The sequence below is a fragment of the Sturnira hondurensis genome, unplaced genomic scaffold, assembly GCF_014824575.4.
Source record: "Sturnira hondurensis isolate 20B ecotype Veracruz unplaced genomic scaffold, ASM1482457v3 Scaffold0007578, whole genome shotgun sequence".
Classification (NCBI taxonomy): domain Eukaryota; kingdom Metazoa; phylum Chordata; class Mammalia; order Chiroptera; family Phyllostomidae; genus Sturnira; species Sturnira hondurensis.
Window position 1 is genome coordinate 2,268,724 of NW_028080209.1, and position 20,720 is coordinate 2,289,443.

Genomic DNA, 20,720 nt, shown 5'->3' on the forward strand with positions numbered 1-20,720 from the left:
TCACTCTCTTAAAATAAATTTACTGACCCATAAGGACAGAAAGCACATAAATGTTTGCCAGGGGCTAGAGGAATGACTGCTATTGAGGTGATGAAAGTGTGCTGGAACTAAGTGAAGACAGATGCACAATATTATAAATGTGTTAAACACCACTGAATCGCACACTTTTTCATGGTTAACTTATCACATAAATTTTATCTCCATTTAAGAAAAGTGGCCCTGGCTGACGTAGCACAGTGGATCGAGCACAGGCCTGTGAAGCAAAGGGTTGCTGGTTCGGTTCCCAGTCAGGGAAGTAAGGGACACATGAGAGGCAACTACACATTGATGTTTCTCTCCCACTCCTTCTCCTTCCCTTCTCCACTCTCTAAAATAAATAAAGACTAATTTTTCACAAAAAAGTGTTCTACAATACACATAATGTTTTAATAGTAATTCAATAGACTGATAAGCAATCGTTAAATACTGTGTTCTTTTAAAGTAATGACAAAAAAGAAAGGTTCTCAAATATTAGTGAGTAGGAAAAAAGTAGGTTACACACTAAATGCCAAGTTTGAAAAATAACTTTTTCTCTTTTAATATTTGGATACATAATCAGCGTGCCTATATATAGCAGCATAAACATTTTTCTTTATATTTTCTGTATTATATTTCTTTCATTATTAGAACAAATGTATTTTATTTTATTTATTTTTAGAGAGGGACAGGGAGGGAGAAGACAAGGAGCGAAACATCAATGTGTGGTTGCCTCTCACATGCCCGCAACCAGGGACCTGAACCACAACCCAGGCCTGTGCCCTGACTGGTAACTGAACCAGCAACTCTTTGGTTCGCAGGCCAGCGCTCAATCTACTGAGCCACACCAGCCATAGCAGAACGAATATATTTTAAATAATTTAATCACAAATAACTAAGTTTAGGGATGTAAATGATTGACAATTTCAAATAAAGAGAATAAACAAATAATATGGTCAAACTAAAACCAAATATATTGATAATTACATCAAAAGTGAATAATCTAAACACGCCAATTAAAGGACAGAAATTGTCTGAAAGGAAAAAAACATGGCTCAACTGTATGCTGTACACAAGAAATTCAAAATATAATGATTTAGGTAGGTTGAGAGTTAAAGGCTAGAACAAGATATATCACGCAAATGTTAATACCAAAGAAAGCTAGAGTGGCTACATTAGTTATCAGACAAAGTAGACTCCAGAGTGAAGAAAATTCCTAGGGAACAGATGGTACATTACACACTAATAAATGGGTCAATTCACCTAGAAGACACATCTTAAATGTTATGTACCTAACAACAAAACTTTACAATATGTGAACCGAAAACTGACAGAACTAAAAGAAGAAAGACAAATTCAAACCTGAGGTCAGAGACTTCAACATTCCCCTTTCACTAACAGAGAAAACTAACAGACCTGCCCACAAAAAAATATTTATACAGATATGGGAAGAATGGAACAGCACCAACTGGATCTAAATGACATTTAAAGAACAGTACACTCAACACTGTCAAATTCATATTTTTTTGAGGCACACATGAAATAATCACCATGACAGACAATTATCTCCTGGATCACAAACACTTTAACAAATTTAAAAGAATCTAAATCATACAGACATCCAGCCAAGATAGAAACGTAGGTGGATACACTGTGCCTCCTTGCACAACCAAAATTAAGGACAAAAAAGATCTAAAAACAAAAACACAACCAGAACACACAGAAAACTGAACTGTATGGAAGTCCAACAACCATTCAACCAGACCAGTAAGAGGGACAAAGTTGCTGGCCAGCGGAGAGGGATCCCGGCAGGAAAAGGCGGTGGCCGCCAGACCCAGGAGCGCAGGCGGCACGGGGCTAGCAGATTCCGGGTGCAAGAAAGAAATGAGCAGAGCGCACAAGGCGGTTGGCTGACCATGGTCACACATTCACGCGCAGATAAACCAGGCAAAAATGGGCAGTGAGATAGACTGCGCAACCCAGGGCACCAGGTATGGGAAATAAAGCCTAAAAGCACCAATTACAAACACTTGTGGGGGTTGAGGTGGCGCAAGAAACTCCCAGCCTCACAGGAGAGTTCACTGGTGAGACCCACAGGGTCCTAGAACATACACAAGCCCATCCACCCAGGACCAGCACCAGAAGGGCCCAATTTGCTTGTGGGAAGTGGCAGAGGGGACTGAAATCCAAGAGACAGCAGAGCAAGCTCCACTGTTCCCTCTCTGACCCCACCCCCACATACAGTGTCACAACCCAGCCACTGGGTTGCCTGGCAATGGTGAACACCGAAGGCTCCACTCCTCATACTTAATAGGCGAAACCTGACCAAAAATGGCTCAATCAGAAGAACAAATCAAAGCCCCAGAGCCAATAACTCTAAGCAACCAAGAGATAGCCAACCTATCAGATGCATAGTTCATAACACTGGTGATCAGGATGCTCACAAAACTGGTTGATTTTGGTTGCAAATTAGATGGAAAAACGAAGGCTGCACTAAGTGAAATGAAAGAAAATGGTTCCTTCACAGGGAACCAATAGTGAAGGAAAGAAAACTGGGACTCAGATCAATGGAGTAGATCAGAAGGAAGAAAGAAACAACCAAACAGAAAAGAATGAAGAAACAAGAATTCAAAAAATGAGGGAAGGCCTAGGAACCTCCAGGACATCTTTAAACATTCCAACATCTGAATTATAGGGGTACCAGCACGGGAAGAGGAAGAGCAACAAGTGGAAAAGATATTTGAACAAATAATAAAGGAGAACTTCCACAGTCTGGCAAAGGAAATAGACTTCCAGGAAATCCAGGAAGCTCAGAGAGTCCCAAAGAAGTTTAACCCAAGAAGGAATACACCAAGGCACATCATGATTACTGCAGCCAAAATTAAAATGAAGGAGAAAATTCTAGAAGCAGCAAAAGATAAGGGGACAGTCACCTACAAAGGAGTTCCCATCAGACTGTCAGCAGATTTCTCAAAAGAGACCTTACAGGCAAGAAGGAGCTAGAAGGAAGTATTCCAAGTCATGAAATGCAACGACCTACATCCAAGATTGCTCTATCCAGCAAAGCTTTCATTTAGAATGGAAGGGCAGATAGAGTGCTTCTCAGATAAGGTCAAGAAATTCATTATCACCAAGCCCTTATTCTATGACATGTTAAAGGGACTTATCTAAGAAAAAGAAGATAAAAATATGAACAGTGAAAGGACAGCAAACTCACAGTTATTAACAACCACAACTAAAACAAAAGCAAGCTAAGCAGACAGCTAGATCAGGAGTGGAGCCACAGAAATGGAGATCACATGGAGGGTTAGCAACAGGGGAGTGGGAGGAGGAGAAGGGGGAAGAAGGTACAGAGAATAAGTAGCATAGATGGTAGGTAGAAAATAGATAGGGGGGAGGGCAAGAATAGTATGGAAAATGTAGAATCTAAAGAACCTGTGACTCATGGACATGAACTAAAGGGGGGGAATTGTGGGGAAGGGGGTATGCAAGGTGGAGGGGAATGAAGGGGGGAAATGGGACAAGTGTAATGGCATAATCAATAAAATATATTTAAAAAGCCCTGGCTGGTGTAGCTCAGTGGAATGAGCACGGGACTGTGAACCACATGATCGTGGTTCGATTCCCAGTCAGGGCACATGCCTGGGTTTCAGGCCAGTTCCCAGCAGGGAACTATGAGAGGCAATCATACATTGATATTTCTCCCCTCCTCTCCTTCCCTTCCCCTCTAAAGATAAATAAATAATATATATTAACATATATATTTTTAAAAATAAATAATATATAATATTAAATATATATCAATAAATAATTATATATTAATAAATAATATATATTAATATATATTTTAAAAAGAAATCTGTCCTCACTGGCCTTGATCACTTCATTGAGCATTATCCCACAAAGTAAAAGGTTACCAGTTCGATTCCTGGTCAAGGTACATGCCTGGGTTGCAGGTCTGGTCCGCAGTTGGAATGTGTGAAAGAGGCAACCAATTATCATTTCTCTCCCTCTCTTGCCTATCTCTAAAAATAAATAAAATCTTTTTTTTAAAAAAAACTGTTGTTTTTAAGGGTTACTCACACTTCTGATATTAGAGAATTCTAGAGATCAGAAATGAAACAGGGCACCTTGATCTTCTAGAATTAAATGAGGTAGGTTTTTTCAGTCCAACATGAAAGAGAGATATGTTAAAGTTGGGGTGAATAGTCGGCAGAAATGTCAAACAGAATAGTATCTAAACACAAGACTTCTATGTGGAACCTAGAGAAAGTCTATAAGAAACCAGAGCTTCTTTTATAACATGATGGATTAAAATATAAAAGAATGAGGTCCTGAAATACTAGCTAGGGAGGACATTCTATNTAAATGAGGTAGGTTTTTTCAGTCCAACATGAAAGAGAGATATGTTAAAGTTGGGGTGAATAGTCGGCAGAAATGTCAAACAGAATAGTATCTAAACACAAGACTTCTATGTGGAACCTAGAGAAAGTCTATAAGAAACCAGAGCTTCTTTTATAACATGATGGATTAAAATATAAAAGAATGAGGTCCTGAAATACTAGCTAGGTAGGACTTTCTATAAAATGGAGAAGCCAGAAAAAGTACTTAATACAGGTTTTAGGAAATAAGCGTAGTGTTTACATAGAGCACCCAATAACTTTCCTAATATGTGGGACATATGAGAAAAAGTCCAGCTATTAATATTAACGAGAATGGTTTTCACAGTATCGGTGTAACCTGACAACCAAGGAGAGTGGACTGGAATGTGCATGAATGAACGATGACTTCACAGTACCAGTCAGTGGGGGTGGTAGGTATCACTGAGTGAACATGTGTACTGTGTGGCCGTTGCATTCAAAATGACTGAGTGAGTAGAGCAACAAATTTGCATCAAATTTTGCGTTAAGCTTAAATTAAACATTCCCCCATGGAAACTTTGAATGATTCGGAGGATGCAGCAATTGCCAACTGTTGATTGGCAGCTCATGCATCACGTCTTGTGCGGAGTTTTTTTTGTAAAACATCAAATCACCCAGGTGACTCAACCCCCTATAGCCCAGATTTGCTCTCTTGCAACTTCTGGTTTTCCCCAAACTAAAATCACCTTCAACAGGGAAGAGACTTCAGAATATGGATGAGATTCAGGAAAATACAATGGGGGCAGCTGATGGAGATTAGGAGAACTGTGTGAAGCCCCAAGGTGCCTACTTTGAAGGAGACTGACATGTTTCTTGTATCTTGTTGTATCTTCTTCAATAAACATCTCTATTTTTCTTACTACATGGCTGAATCCCTTCAGGACAGACCTTGTATTACAGTTTGGGAGCTTAATGAGGGAAGTTCCATTTCTAAACTCTGGAAAACTAAATGAATAATGTATAAGTATTTAATCTACATATGAAATGTTCCTAGGGACCCACGTACCATGAAGTATTTAACAAGAATAGCTAACTCAAGTGGGAGAAGCCCTCATTAACACATGACAGCAAGAGTATCACTTGACCTTAGCTTAATTAAAGGATTTGTAAGAAACTACCACAGTGCAGGGGTCAATCTCTCCTGTAGAATTGTGAAAGAGAGCACTCTGCTAGGAAGAGGGAGGGCATGTTACTATTGGTACCAAGACTAAAATGGGCACAACTGCTCATGCTCTTACTTCTTCCCAAGAGCCAACTGTCCGACAGGAACTGTGTATCTCCTGGCAGGCAAAAATTCCTTGGGGGAACACCAATATTTACCCAACTACCTAAGAGGTGGCCTGCCAAACTCACCCTCACCCTCACCTCCAGTCCCATTCAGTATAGAAATGAAGAGTGGACTTCTTCCCTAAACCCTGACAAGTATCAATACCCAGGAGCCAAAGTTTTCCTGAGAACCCCATATAGTACTGATGATCAAATTAGTGAAAGATTATAAAACTACTTTTGTATTTTATAACTATAAATTATGCCTAATTTATAACTTTTACTGACTCTTAAACAAATCATTAATTATCTCAGGTCTTTAGTTTCCTTACCCATAAAATGTTGCTAATACTTCCTTCATAAGGTAATTGATATGCAAAAAGCCTGAAACAATGCCTGACATACAGCAGGTATCAGATAGCATTGCTTTCATCTAAAAAGCAAAAGTTCATAAAAGGAAGATAAAGTAAAATGTTTGGGCTTGAACATATGCCTGTTATAAATCAGATACTTAGTGCTTCTCAACCAAGGGAACTACATATGTGTGTGGAGGGAGAGCAGGGTTAGCAGTAAAGACGAACGTAAGAAGTTAGAGGTATTTAGTGAGAGAGGGCCAAGTGTCTTATAGCACGCCCACCTCATGAAGAACTTTCCACACAACATCCCTTGAGAGACTGAGAGTACAACTGACCTAAAATGGGAAAAGAAAACTCATTTGTAAATGATTAAATGCAGCAAAAATTTCTTTTGAGGAAGAGAAATGAGCTGAAACACCCTAGGTGTTATTATAAAAATAAGAATGGATTCTTTCTAGAGAAGATCTAAAGACTACAGACAGACCACCCCACCAAAAACAAAACAAACAAAAAATACAAGGTTTATTGTTAAAACAGAAAGATAAAGCACAGAGAAGTTACCTAACTTGTCCAAGTTCATGCCCAGGCAACCAAGTCCCACATTCCAAATTCTTACCGCCAACTACACTCAATGAGCTAACAAGCTAAGAAGAATGAGAAAAAACAAACAAATAAACAAACAACAACAACAACAAAAAACAAAACTGGGAAGAGCCAACCACGGGTAACATGGCAGGTTCTTAGTTGTGTTTTTTTATGTATATTATATGTACTTTCTACCAACTAACATCTCTATTATCATAGTGTGTTTTATAATCAACAGTAACCTAAATTCAATGAAATACAGTAAGTTTGTAAAATTACCTTCTATACTGGAACAGACAAAGGGCTCGCCAACTACCCACCACGGAGCCCCGGCGGTCACGGAGCAGGCAACTCGGGCCACGGAGGCTTTCTACCCAACAAAACCAGTTTTCCTTTGATCTTGTCCCCTTATTTGGAGGGGGCATTCATATAAGCTACTATCAAGGAAAGGGTTCCACTGATTAAGAAAAAGGCTTGAAAAAGCATGGAATCAGATAAATTATCAAGACCCCTTAAAGCTTTCAGATTTCATAAAGTCCTGACAGGCAGACTACATGACCGAGAAAGGGTTTAAACACTTTGCTGCCTCCACAGCAGTTCATTTACACAATGTCCACTTCCAGAGTTTGAAGGGATGTTACACGTACAAATTTAATGTACACATACTAATAATTATTTTGAACACTAAACACACACACGGAACGAGACTAGTATTCTCAAACACTGGAGAACACTAAGAAGCAGTATCTTTGCATCAAAGGGACTTTTTAAAAAAGTCATGTATGTTATTTCTTCTCCCTCCCTTAAAAATGCTAACATTCATTTTTAAAAATCTATTGAGTAGCCACTCTCTGCTTCGCACTGAGCTCAGCTTTTTGAAGAGTTACAGAAATAAATGAGACATGTATATATTACCTTAAATTTTAAAGATGATATGAGTCATTCATCACATTAACTGAGTGGTAAGAAGTTAAGTGCCAAAGAGAAGCAAAGGACAGAAAGAGAAAGAGAGAATGCAATGAGAGCTAAGCAGTGGGAGAAACTACTTTCAACTGTGCAGGTAAGATTCTTGAGCCCTGGCTGGTGTGGCTTGGTGGGTTGAGCAGTGGCCTGCAAACTGAAATGTGGCATTTGACTCCCAGTCAGGGCACGTGCCTGGGTTGCAGGCCAGGCCCCTAGTTGGGGGTGTGCAAGAGGCAGCTAATTGATGCTTCTCTTTCTCTATCCCTTCCCTTCTCTCTAAAAATAAATAAAGAGAGGTGACCTGAAAACAGAGTCCAGAGGAAAGAGACAAATAATCTCTCTCCATTCTGATACCGGAGTATATGTTCATTTGTTATTCAACAAATAGTTCACAGCCTAGCAGGGGAAAAGGATAAGTAAACAAACACCTCAAACACAATGTATTAAACAACAACAAGCATGTGTATAATTTAATGAAAAAGGGAGAGACATTTCCTTGGAGCAGTGAGAAGAGTAAGCAAGGGGGAAAGAGGGAAGAGGGAAGTGTGACTTGACTTCAAGGTCTTAAGGATGTGCAGGAGTTTATTAGAAAGAAAGGAAAAGATATTTTAGGGAATAGGAACAACATAAGGAAGAGCATGGAGAAGTGAAAGCAAATGGAGTCTATTTGGAGACTGGCTGCAGGGGAGTAAGGAGGTGACTAAAAATGAAAAGTGAAAGCAAGACCGGGCCAAACTGTGAGGAGGCTTAAGCCCCATGCCAAGGAGCTTGGCTTTTTATTAGAGCAGGTACAAAAGTTTAGACAAAGAACAATGTTGCATAAGCACTATAAGATACCTTTCCTAACATTAAATATTTCTGAGGCTATAAAAATATTCAAAGTTTCCACTGTCTGCAAAAACCTGAGAATTTTAATTCCAAGACCCCTTCAAATAACTCCAAAGGTCCCACTAGTCATGAGACCAGTTTAAAGCCCCTTGAGTGCAAGAACTGTTAGCTATTTATTTTTCTTCGGATTTCCAGGACATGAGATGTAGTGGAACCAATAGGGATTGATCTGTGACTAAGGATAGTAAGACAGACAAAAACAGAACAAAGATGATTCCAAGGTTTCTGGCCTGATCATCTCACTGAGGTGCCAATGAGAAGAATGTAAGTTTGCCTGGGAAATATTAAAATTCAGAAATCTACAGAATACCCAGGTGTTCTGTCCATAAGCAATTAATACACAGGTCTGATGCTCCAAAAACAGTTTGCAGTCACAGATATGAATTTGAGCATCACCTCATATGCTCTATATTGCTAACAGTTGAAGCCATGTGGGTAAATGAGGTCACTGAGCATGATCGAAGCCCAGCTCAGAATCTAGTACTCTCAAGGCAAAGATAAGACTAGAAAGAGACAGAGCAAGAACGCTGAGAGAGAGAACAGAAACAATGTGACTCTAGGAAGGTGCACATGTCAAAAAGCCTTTGGAATATGATGCCAAATGATAGAGGTCAATTAGTATAAAGCCTGCTAGACCTGGAAACTGGACAGTCACTAATAAAAAAACATTTCACTGGACTGGGTAAAGAACAGATTGGGTTGAAGAATAAATGGAAAACAGGAAGAAAGGATGGTGAGTACAGATCAATTTGTTCGGAAAGTTTGGCAAAGAACAGAAAGCCTGAGAGGTGTTAGTAGCTTGACAATCATCAGGTTGAAGGAATCATGCACATTTTGTGCACTATCTTTTTTTATGTGACTTGTATCTAGAAATTCTGTGAACAAAGACTGCCTTCAGTGTTCTTTTAGCACCTGCTAGATTATACAATAAAAATAGCAACATTACTAAATTATTGTTTACAATGCAAGATATATCTCATACAATTAACTATATTTTAACTAAAATCCTAGTGTAAAAGGGAGAGCTGACTAGACTGAACCAACCAGTCATTAAATTCAAGTCACTCACCTCCATGAAGTGACTGTTTAAGAGAGGCCATGCCCTGTTATGTAATTTGACAGGCTCTATGAGCAACACTGGGGGTGCAGTAAGATGTTACCTTAATTCCTTCACCCTGGGCTGCATAGGGACATACTCACCTCCATAGTAGAGTCCTGTAGCAGTGCACATCCGCCACTGTCCCTGATACATTCCTGCTCTGCTAGGGCTGCACATCTGGACGCTGACATCTGCAATCTCTTGGGGCTCTAGCGATCTCACCATCACCATATTCACGTGTCCAAACTGGTCTCCCCCGACATATTTAAGACAAACCCCTGGAGGCCAGGCCTCTGCTCCTGAGTTCAAGCAAAAGAAAAAAGTGTTAGGTAATCAGTGGTCTTCTGCTTGGTGCAGTTCATTACCAAGCCATAGAAGAAGCCTCCTGTTTGTCTCTCACACATGTAATACCGCCCACATATCCCTAAGCTATGTAACACCTCACATGACCGATCACAGGGAATCATCAGAGTAAATAACCTCTGACCAACAGGCTATCCCTAAGAGAAGACACAGACAGCAAAAACAAGGCAGTTCCTCCAGAAGATTTTCAAGTGACCCCAGGGAAGGCCACACATCACGCTACATCCGTAGAAACTAAAATGATACACACAAAGAGCCATGAAAACAAGCACAGAGCCACGTCTTCAAAGGACTGCTTTCTCTGCTAAGAGGTAACACATACCCATTTTCCCTCTAACTTTTTAAGCTGAAATTCATAGTAAAAATATGTCTGATTTTCCCCAGTTTTTTCATCCAAACAAGGAGGTGAAACACATAAGGAGTGATTTCTACGATGTTTTCACTTTAAAACCATTTCTTCCCTGATGTATGTATGACTTTGCCTCTAGAGTCCTTAATTATGAAAAGACCTAGGCTCAAGAGACTCTGTAAATACAAGACGGAGGAGTCAAGTGCAAGTTCCACGTGCAGGTTCTAACAGTAACAGGGAAAACACGGACAGTGTGGCGAACTCCCCTGATCAGAACACAATGAACTGTGTGGGACAGCACCAGTGAGAGGTGCTTATACAAAGGACAGAACTGTCACTACAGGGAAATGGCTTTGGCAGAAATGTCCCTCCTCCTTTGGAAGTGGCAAAGATCTTATTTGGCACCAACTCCTGTTTACCTATTTTCATGTAAACTAATGCAAAATGAGAAATCTCTATATCAACTTGCTCTGACTAGTCATAGGGAGCCACACAGTGATTAGATGTGATATTTCTTGTGAGGTATCTCCAATACACTCCTTTTTACCATAAACAGAAACATCTATATATCTTTCTGAGGGATAAATGTTCATTATACAAACACATCATTATGAAAAGATGGATATGGCAGGATATAGTGTGCTTGAAATTTACCTAATAGTACTCACCAGGCTGGTTTTGACATGCATGATGGCTTACTGTTGAAAAGAGAACGAGAGAAAAGCAACCAGAGCTCTAGTGCTGCAGTCTCAGCCCCATTATTAACAGCACCCTCTCTGGCCCTTGGGTCTGCAGGGATAGCAAATGAAGCAGCGGCCAGTATGCTCTGTCATTCCCTCTTAAGAAAAACTGTCAGTGAAGTGTCCTCTTAAGTTAAACACTACAGAGAGCAACTGCAGCTGGTGGAAAGGGTGTGGATGATACACTGGTAATATATGCAAATTTTATTTTTCATTTCTGGGGCCTATGGCCTGGAAAAAGCATACCTGTTATATACCAAGAGTATAGCAGCTGACATAAAGCATCTTGGAAAAGGTTGGTCTTTTTTTTTTTAAGATTTTATTTATTTATCTTTAGAGGGGAACGGAAGGAGAGAAGGAGAGAAGTATCAATGTATGGTTGCCTCTTGTGAGTCCCCTGCTAGGAACTGGCCTGCAACCCAGGCATGTGCCCTGACTGGGAATCCAACCACGATCGTGTGGTTCACAGGCCCACGCTCAATCCAATGAGCTACTCCAGCCAGGGTGGTCTTTTTTTTTTTTAAGATTCCATTCACCCATCCTTGGAGGGGAAGGGAAGGATTGAGGGAGAGAAATATCAATGTATGGTTGCCTCTCGTACATCCCCTGCTGGGAACTGGCCTGCAACCCCGGCATGTGCCCTGACTGGGAATCGAACTGTGATCCTGTTATTCACAGGCCTGTGCTCAATCCACTGAGCTACACCAGCCAGGGCGGAAAATGTTGGTCTTTTAAAAGATCAAGATCCAAGAGGAAAATTAGACCCTGCTGTAGGGCTGAATTCACAATTATTCTCTCAAACACAGACAGACACACACACCTACCTGTAACAAGACAGTACCTGTTCATATGAAAACCCCTATAAAGTTTGGAGATTGCATTTTAAATCAAGTGACATAAAAACATTGATTTTGTTGCCATTTTCTCCCTGTATCTGATCAAATGACTTGAACATAACAAAATTTGTTGAATGAACTTGTAAGAAGATAAGGTAAACCGTGACTATCTAGGTGTGGGAAATACTTGGGTCAGATCTCTCAGCTATGCAAAGAGGAAGTGCTGCTCTATTCCAGGGAGAACTGAATTAGTTGGTAAAACATTACATGATTCATGTTAAATTATGCAGCTACAGTCCTGATTATTTTAGTATGCTACATGCCCTACTGATGTGGTACTTAGAGAGCCTCTTGAAAAAAATTGGAAGAGCACACACCATCAACTCTGAAGTGTTAATTTACTATGAACTAAAGAACTATCACCCGTCTTCTAAGAGGTACCAATAATTCACTATGACATACAGTTCTTACAGCCTGAACTGTTAGGTCAGGTGACTCTGAAAGAGTCAAAGATACTGATTCCACCTGGCTAAGTACACCTAAAACCAGGATTTGAGAAGTACAACACAACAAGCTTCAAATTAAGTCTGTTACAAACTGGCTTAATGGGGAATGAATATATATATATGAAAAGAAAGACTAATCTGTATTTTATGACTTTCCAAAATTGTCACAGGCATGCATACGATTAAGGTTGTGTTTCTCCAGTTGCCATGGAATATAATTTCATTTAAGAAATAAAAAGTAAAACCAGCTCCCCCAATTTTGCAATTTTGAGAGCATGGCAAAAATTAAATAAAAGCCCAGCAGTTCCAGAAATCCTAAAACTTACTACGTATGTGATTACAAAAATAGCTTTGAGACAGTAAGGGGCATCCAAAGAGCAATGCAGAAGGCAACACACCTCAGTGAAAATCCCCTATTCTTTTTTAATCCCAAAAGTTTGGAGATTGCATTTCAAATTAAGTGGCATAAAAACAGAGACCTTCACTGATTTTGTCACCATTACCTCTCTGTACCTGATGAAATGACTAGAACATAGAATATGTTGAATGAATGGAGCAGAATGATCTCTACAATCATGCAGAAGAGAAAGGAAGAAAATTTACGATTTTAAGGAGCCAAAAGAAAAATGGAGGAATAGTTATTCCTTCTCAAATTCTTCTTCAACTCTTGTTTTATATAATTTCTATGTAGTTCAAAAAATAAAGATGCCTGTAAAACCACTCTCACATGACAATCACAACCACTTCACCAGCCCTGAAAATTGAGCACTGGCCTGGGTCAGTCAGGGCACATGACTGGGTTGCAGGCCAGGTCCCCAGCTGGGGGCGTGCAAGAGGCAACCACACACCAATGTTTCTCGTGCACTTTCTCCTCCCTTCCCCTCTGTCTAAAAAGAAATAAATAGAAAGTCTTAAAACAACAACAACAACAAAAAACCACTTCACCAAAGTCAGAGAAACCCCAGAGTTATCATTCACGCTCAGCTTGACATTCACTACACTTGGACTACACAGCATGGCTGTAACAGCTTAGAAGCAGCTGTGTAGGTTAGTAAAGAGTATTGTCTACTCACATCTTTAGAGGGACAGTTTCAAATTTTTACCTTAAACTCCAATGCAAAGTTTCCTGCTCAAATTTCCCACAATTCTAACACTTAAAACAGTGACAAAAGTTTGGATCATGAAATTTGGCACCTGTGTCATTAGATGTCTCACGCCTGTTTTTCTGTGGTCTTAATCTAAGGATTTAAACAGTATTAGCAGTTTAATTTTAAAGAATGTGTGACATTTATCTTCTTTGGGGAAGCTGTTGGGACAGCTATGTGCAGTTTCTATTAATCTCATCTGTTGTATATCTGAATACCTGGCATGCCGAAAACATGACAGCAGAGGATCACGAAAATTACTTATGAAACTCTTTCAGTGAGCACTACCTCTTAGGGAAGATTACGAATGAGAATAGGAGAACCAGAGAAGAAATAGCAAAGGCCTACCCTACTTCTGTGTTTTTACTCTGGTTCCAGATTAGGATGGTGCCAAAGAACCAGTACACATGCACACTTGTCCTCTAATAACACACCCATCACTCAGTTATTGGAGGCCAGGTTCTCCTTAATCAGATGGAAAACATTTAACGTATATATAGAAAACTATTTTACAACTGGTTGAACAAATTCCAGAAGAATAAAAAAACTATTTATTCAAAGTACTTTGAAAGGTACATTTCTAGCAATTGTGGCCCAACTTTTCTAGAGGCATTCAGGAACAAAAAATGCTGTTCAGAGGAAAAAAGGCTGCAGCCCCACAGGCTGTTTTAAACTGAAGTTAGTATGTAAAAACAGGAGGGAAAGGCAGCCAGGCCCACCAATACAGATTTCCTCCACATCAAAGGGAAAGGCAGGCTCTTTGGGGTTCCTATTTTACAGCCTAGCCATTTTATGGTCATCCTCCCTCTAACGCCCCCTCTCCCCATTAAGCCCCCGTCACTGTCTAGTGAATGAGCCGATATACCAAGAGGTCTTCTTTCTTTTTTTTTTTAAAGAAACTGAATGAATGTTTCTTTTTTTAAAATATTTTATTATTTATTTATCTTTAGACGGGAAGGGAAGGAGAGAGGGAGAGAAACATCAATGTATGGTTGCCTTTCGTGCGTCCCCTGCTGGGAGTTGGCCTGCAGGGAACTGGCCTGCAACCCAGGCACGTGCCCTGAGTGGGAATTGAACCTCGACTGCCTGGTTTGCAGGCCCGCACTCAATCCACTGAGCTACACCAGCCAGGGCCAAGAGGTTTTCTAAAATAGAAAATAGTTATTCTGCAACAAGTTAGTATTTAAAATATTTCAATACTACTCTAACAACTTGTAATATTTAAAAGCACTATAATGACCTCATGGAAGTCCACACCATTTTCACTATAAATAACAAGGCCTTAGATGAATTTTTAAAAAAACTAAGTAAAACTTTTGAACATTTCACACTTTCTAAATAAATGTCACATTTAAAAATTTCATGTATAAGTTTCAAAAGCACTTAAAAATTTTTAAATAATTTTATTTATTTACTTTTAGAAAGAGGGGGAGGGAGGAAGAAAGAGAGGGAGAGAAACAGCAATGTGTGAGAGATGTATCGATAGGCTGCCCCTCACACGCCCCCAAATGGGGCCTGGTCTACAACCCAGGCACGTGCCCTGATGGGGCACCAAGAGGCGACCCTTGGGTTCACAGGCTGGCACTGAGCCACACCAGCAAGGGCTCAAAAACACTTTTTGATCAGTAACTACAGGTTTAATAATACAAAGAAGAAACATATTAATAGAAGCAGAATTAAAGACATTGTTTTCATATTTTTAAAAGTAGGAAGTCATTAAGAAAGAAACTAGGCAAAGATAATCAAACTTCAAACAAGTAAGAATTTCAAGAAAAATTAAAAATACAACTATTTTCCCATCATACCACATGCCTCTCAAAGTAACAATGCGCCACACTGTTATAACCAAAAGAGAGAAGAAGCTAATAAAAATTTTACAGAGCCACAGATGTCCGCAGTCACCTATAACACCAGGTCAGGTCCAATGATGTGCATTTGCTCCATGACTCACTGAACCTGTATCCAAGGGAGAATTGCTTCTAAATAAGCCAAAAAACCCTAAGAATAATAATTTGGTATATTAGTTATTTTATAAAAGTCTAGCTTAGCCAGTCTTTCCCCATCATAAAAGAAATACAAAGAACTGAAAAGTAAATAGCCAATAAAAATGTACTTCTACAGAGTTTGAGCCCACAGTATTTTACATCTCATTATCAGATTACTTGCTACCAAGGGTATCCCCACAACCCCTAATTTTCAGCTAGATATCCTTTTGCCTACTTTTCTCTCTCTTAGAATTTCTGTCTCAAAAACAAGGATGTTAAAGCATCCTCACCCAGTCAGCATAAATTGTTATGGGATGGGACAAAGAATACTAAACCCACTCAAATTTAAAAAGTTGTTAGAAAAAAATTTAACAGTTCAAAGATTATAGTTAACAGTTACCAGACACATACTCAAACACCATTTTCAAAGAACTATGGTTAGATTAATTTTATTTTTTCTTAAAGTCAGCAATATACCAAAAACAATGCTTTAAAAAAAGAATTTCTCCATCTTTCCAACTTTCCCATTATAAGCAAATCCCCACAGTTCTCACCATATTTTTCAAAGTGTATTAATGTCTCAGATACTTCAATGAAATTTCAGACTGAATCTCCTGTGGTTGTAAAGAAATGAGCTCACAGCTCTTATTCTAGCTACCTTGTTCTATTCACGGCTGTACCTCCACTAGCCTGATGGAAATGACTGGCAGAAGAACTAGAGCAGAATTAAGGGCTTGGAGTACAACTACCATACACAGGCCAAGTTACTGGTATCAAATGAGTATTGAATTGTGTTCAGATGCCATCAAGACCTAAACTGTTTTTCCTAATATGGGGCAAGAGATATTTTGTTGATGTTTAGTCATCATATGAGTATAAGAAATGCTACATCATGTGTAAGAAAAATCTCAAGAGTTATACAATCACATTCTAAAACTACTAAGAAAAAGAAAACTGGACAAGGAGAATTGCCCACTACGTATTTACCAGAATTCTGGATCCGCCATGTTTTTATAAACTGAGTATCAGGAGGTATTGACTCCCCTTCTCCTATGGTGACATCTTCAACAAAAGACATAGAGGGCATACTGATGTTTGGGCTCTCGAAGTCGTAATAGGCGCCAATTGCTGCTTGTAGGTTCCTACAAAGAGAAAAGGTAAAAGAGTTCAGTTCTGTCCATCCTAACTGTCAAAAAAAGGAAAAGGCCAGTTTCTTAGGGTTTGTAAAAGAACCTAAGGCTCTTGTTCAGAGCCAATGGTTTTGGCTGAGGAACAACAGGAAAAACACCAGGACCAACAACTTGTGCACCATTTTCACCAAAAATACCCACATAAAAAGCAACAAACAGCACCACTGGCTAAAACATGAGGAAATTTCCCTCTTACCCAAAAGGATAGCAAGTATGAGTCCAGCAAGTCAATGAAGAGAATTCCTCTGCAGCTATGACAGAAATTTGAAACATCCTAATTTTGTAAAAAAGCGGTATATGCACAAAGTTTAAAAATTTCATATAGTGAAAAATACCCCTCCTATCTCCTTTCCTCCACATACACATAATTGTTCATAACTTACTTAAATACCTTTGCATAACTTTCTTATGCACATACAAACAAAGTAATATATAGTCTCATTTTGCCCCCTTTACACAATCAGTAGCATATTATTCATTGCCTTTTGCTTTATTCTTTCACTACTGTCATGAGGACATCTTTATGTTAGTGCATAATGAGTATCCTCACTGGTTTTTGGATCTGTATCCATTATATAGATACATAATTTTATGTATAGTGGTCTATCTATAGACCACTTTTGAGTTTGTTTCCAAGCTTTAATTCTTCCATAAATAGGCTTATACACACAAGTGCATCTATAAGAGAAATCCCTGTAAGTCATACCACTAGGTCAAAGGGTATGGTTTCTGTATATACCTAAATTTCCCTCAATAAACTTGTATGCTTAAGAGACTTCTGGTCAGGATGAGGCATAAGTAAATATGGCTCACCTCCTCACACAACCACAGCAAAAATTACAGCTAGACTACAAAATGAGAATCACTCACAATATTCAGAAACATGGAGCTGTACAGAAGTCTGACAACCAAGGAATTAACGAAGTCACACTCATCCAAACATGTAGGAAGGGTAGAGATGCAGAGACACTCAGAGATGGGAAACAGGCAGTCCCATATCCATGTGTGGTAGATAAAAATCAGGAGGGATCCCTCGGGCATAAAAATCAGGAGGGATCTCTCGGGAGGGAGGGATCCCAGACCAGACCACACAGCCCAGGGTTCCAGGGCCAGGAAGATAAGTCCCCATAACTTCTGGCTGTGAAAACCAGTGGGGGTTGGCCACCGGAAAAAACTGCAGGTTTCTAAGGAGTCTTCCCTTAAAGGGCACAGACTAGGATGCATGCAGACTCACTCCCTCTAGGCTTCAGCACCGGGAGAGCAGCTGGAAGGGCGCCAGTGGCATGTGGGGAGAAACTGAAGTGCCTAGCACCAGGGTGAGTGCCAGGGAACAGCTTCCTCCCAGACAAAAACACCAGAAGCCAGACAGCAGCACTGTCCCCATTCTGAGCCCTTCCCCACACAGAACCACAGAGTGGCGACACCGTATCAGAGACTCCAACAACCTGGTTCACTCGGGTTACCCCCAGAAACTACCTAAGGCTCCACCCCATCCAGCTAACTGGTGCACTTGTCTACTATAGGCCACACTACTAAGAGAGTCAAAGCATGTCTATCTAATGCACAGCAAAAAACATAAGGAGGCTGCCAAAACGCAGAGACAAAGAAATATGGCCCAAATGAAAGAACAGAAATAAACCCCCCAAAAAGAACTAAACAAAATGGAGGTAAGCAATCTATCAGATGCAGAGTTCAAAGCATTAGTTGAGTTGTTAGGATGCTCAAGGAACTCACTGGGTACTGCAACAGAATAAAAAATACACTGGCACAACTGAAGATAACACTAAGTGAAATAAAAATTTACAGGAAATCAACAGTAGAGTGGATGAAGCTGAGAATCAAATCAACGATTTGGAACATAAGGAAGCCAAAAACACAAACAAACAAAAAAAACAACCACAAAAAACAACAAGAAGAAAAAAGAATTTAAAAAAATGAGGATAGTATAAACAGCCTCTGAGACAATTTTAAGAGGTCCGACATTCACCTCATAGGGGTGCCATAAGAAGAGAAAGAGCAAAAAATTGGAAATCTGTCTGGAAAAAAAAGGTGAAAGAAAGAACACTTCCCTAATTTGGTGAAGGAAACAGACAAGCAAATCTAGGAAGTGCAGAGTCCTAACTATGATGGATGCAAAGAGGTGTACTCCGAGACACATCATTATTGAAAGGCCAAAGGTTGAAGATAAAGAAAGACTCTTAAAAAGCAAGAGATAAGAAGTAGTTAGTTACTGGAGGTTGCCAGATGGGAGGGGAGAGGGAGAGAATGGGAAAAGAGGTGAGGAAATTAAGAAGTACAAATCGGTAGTTACAGAATAGCCACAGAGGTGTAAAGTATAGTAGGGGGAAGAGAATATCCAAAGAACGTATACGCATGACCTATGGACATGAACAATGATTGGGGGATTGCTTGATTGCAGTGAGGTTTATGGGTAGAGGGGGTCAAAGGGGGGAAAATCAGGACAACTATAATAGCATAATCAGTAAAATATAATTTAAAAAGGAGGTAAAAATCGGTAGGTATAGAATAGACAGGGGGATGTTAAGAATAGTATAGGAAATGGGAATATCCAAAGACCTTATATGAATGACCATGGACATGAACTAAGCAGGAGAGGATTGCCAAAAGGAATAGGTGGTACCTGGTGGAGAGAACAAAGGGGGAAAACTGGGAAAACTGTAATGGCATAAGCAATAAAATATATATTTTTTAAAAGTTGTATACTTAATGAATGCTCCCATCAAGAGTGTATGAGTGTAGCCCTGGCTGGTGTAGCTCAGTGGATTGAGCGCGGGCCTGCGAACCACACGATCGCAGTTCGATTCCCAGTCAGGGCACATGCCTGGGTTGCGGGCCAGTTCCCAGCAGGGGACTCATGAGAGGCGACCATACATTGATGTTTCTCTCCTTCTCTCCTTCCTTTCCTCTCTAATGATAAATAAATAAAATCTTTAAAAAAAAAAAAAGAGTGTATGAGTGTTTATTTCCCTACTTGCTCAACAGTGTTTCTCCAATGTTTTAGATTTTTGTCAATCTGAAGGTAAAAAATAAGATCTCAGTGAGGTCTTAAAATGATTTTCTCTTTTTATGAGAGATAGTAAGTATCTTCTACATGTTTCTGAGACATTTGTAGTTTCTTTCTTTGAAGCATCAGTTTGTAAAAGTTGGTGTTCTTTTAAATTATTCATAAACCCCCTTAGGCCAGAAGGATCTAGCGCAAGCACACAAACCAGAGTCCCTAACTGGACAGAACGGCATAGCTGACAGCTTGTCGTGTCAGTGCCAGAAACCAAAAGCCACTAAGGGGTTTAAGTACGCTGTGTTCATTAGAGAGATCAAAGAAATTGTTGGTAACTACATTAACTGCTTCTCTTACAGTCTTATTCAAGCTAGTGACATCATCCCCAGTCCCTACAGTAGGCTAACATCATGAATTGCATTTTTTGTAAACATATCCTAACCATAAGCCAATGGATCCAGTGAATTGTTTATCCCCCTTCACCAGAAGACTTTTTCATTGTTTTTAGAAAGACAGACAGACAGACAACAATGTTAGAGATAAATGTAGATTGGCTGCGTCCCATATGTGTGCTGACCAAGGTCAAGCCTGCAACCTTTTAGTTTACAGTACATCGCTGCAGCCAACTAAGCCACACCGGCCAGGACCAATGAATTATTTTTAATTATGTATAAACAGAGCATGAAATAAGTTCTGACAGTGCACAACTGTTCAACAGACAAGCTATTAACAGCAAGTACCTTTTCTGCTGGGAGGCCCACCTGCTCCTCCAGGTGTTTGCAACTGCCAGAAAGACTGACTATATTTAGAGCAGTTACCTCAAGTCAAGCCTCATGCAATGGTGGCCTATTATATTAGTCAGTAATGACTGGAATTACAACACCACCAGTTGCATGCCTGTCCTTTATGTGCTAGATAAATTTTACATGGAGAAGAGCTGAGCCAGTGGCCAAACTGTGCCTATTTGCTTGACTATTCAATAGGAAGGCTGGTA

At 39.7% G+C, this 20,720-nt stretch overlaps 1 protein-coding gene across 2 annotated transcripts in view; it reads right to left on the reverse strand.

Moving 5' to 3' along the window:
• Positions 1-20,720, reverse strand: part of ILRUN (inflammation and lipid regulator with UBA-like and NBR1-like domains) — a 100,273-nt gene that overhangs the window by 39,630 nt on the left and 39,923 nt on the right. Inside the window, exons 2-3 of one of the 2 annotated variants that reach the window (XM_037052803.1) lie at positions 16,505-16,659; positions 9,695-9,892 (exon numbers count right to left, since the gene is read on the reverse strand). In XM_037052803.1, the coding sequence (XP_036908698.1) occupies positions 9,695-9,892; positions 16,505-16,659 (353 nt within the window). The remainder of the gene's footprint in view (positions 1-9,694; positions 9,893-16,504; positions 16,660-20,720) is intronic. The other variant, XM_037052804.1, reaches the window with a different exon arrangement.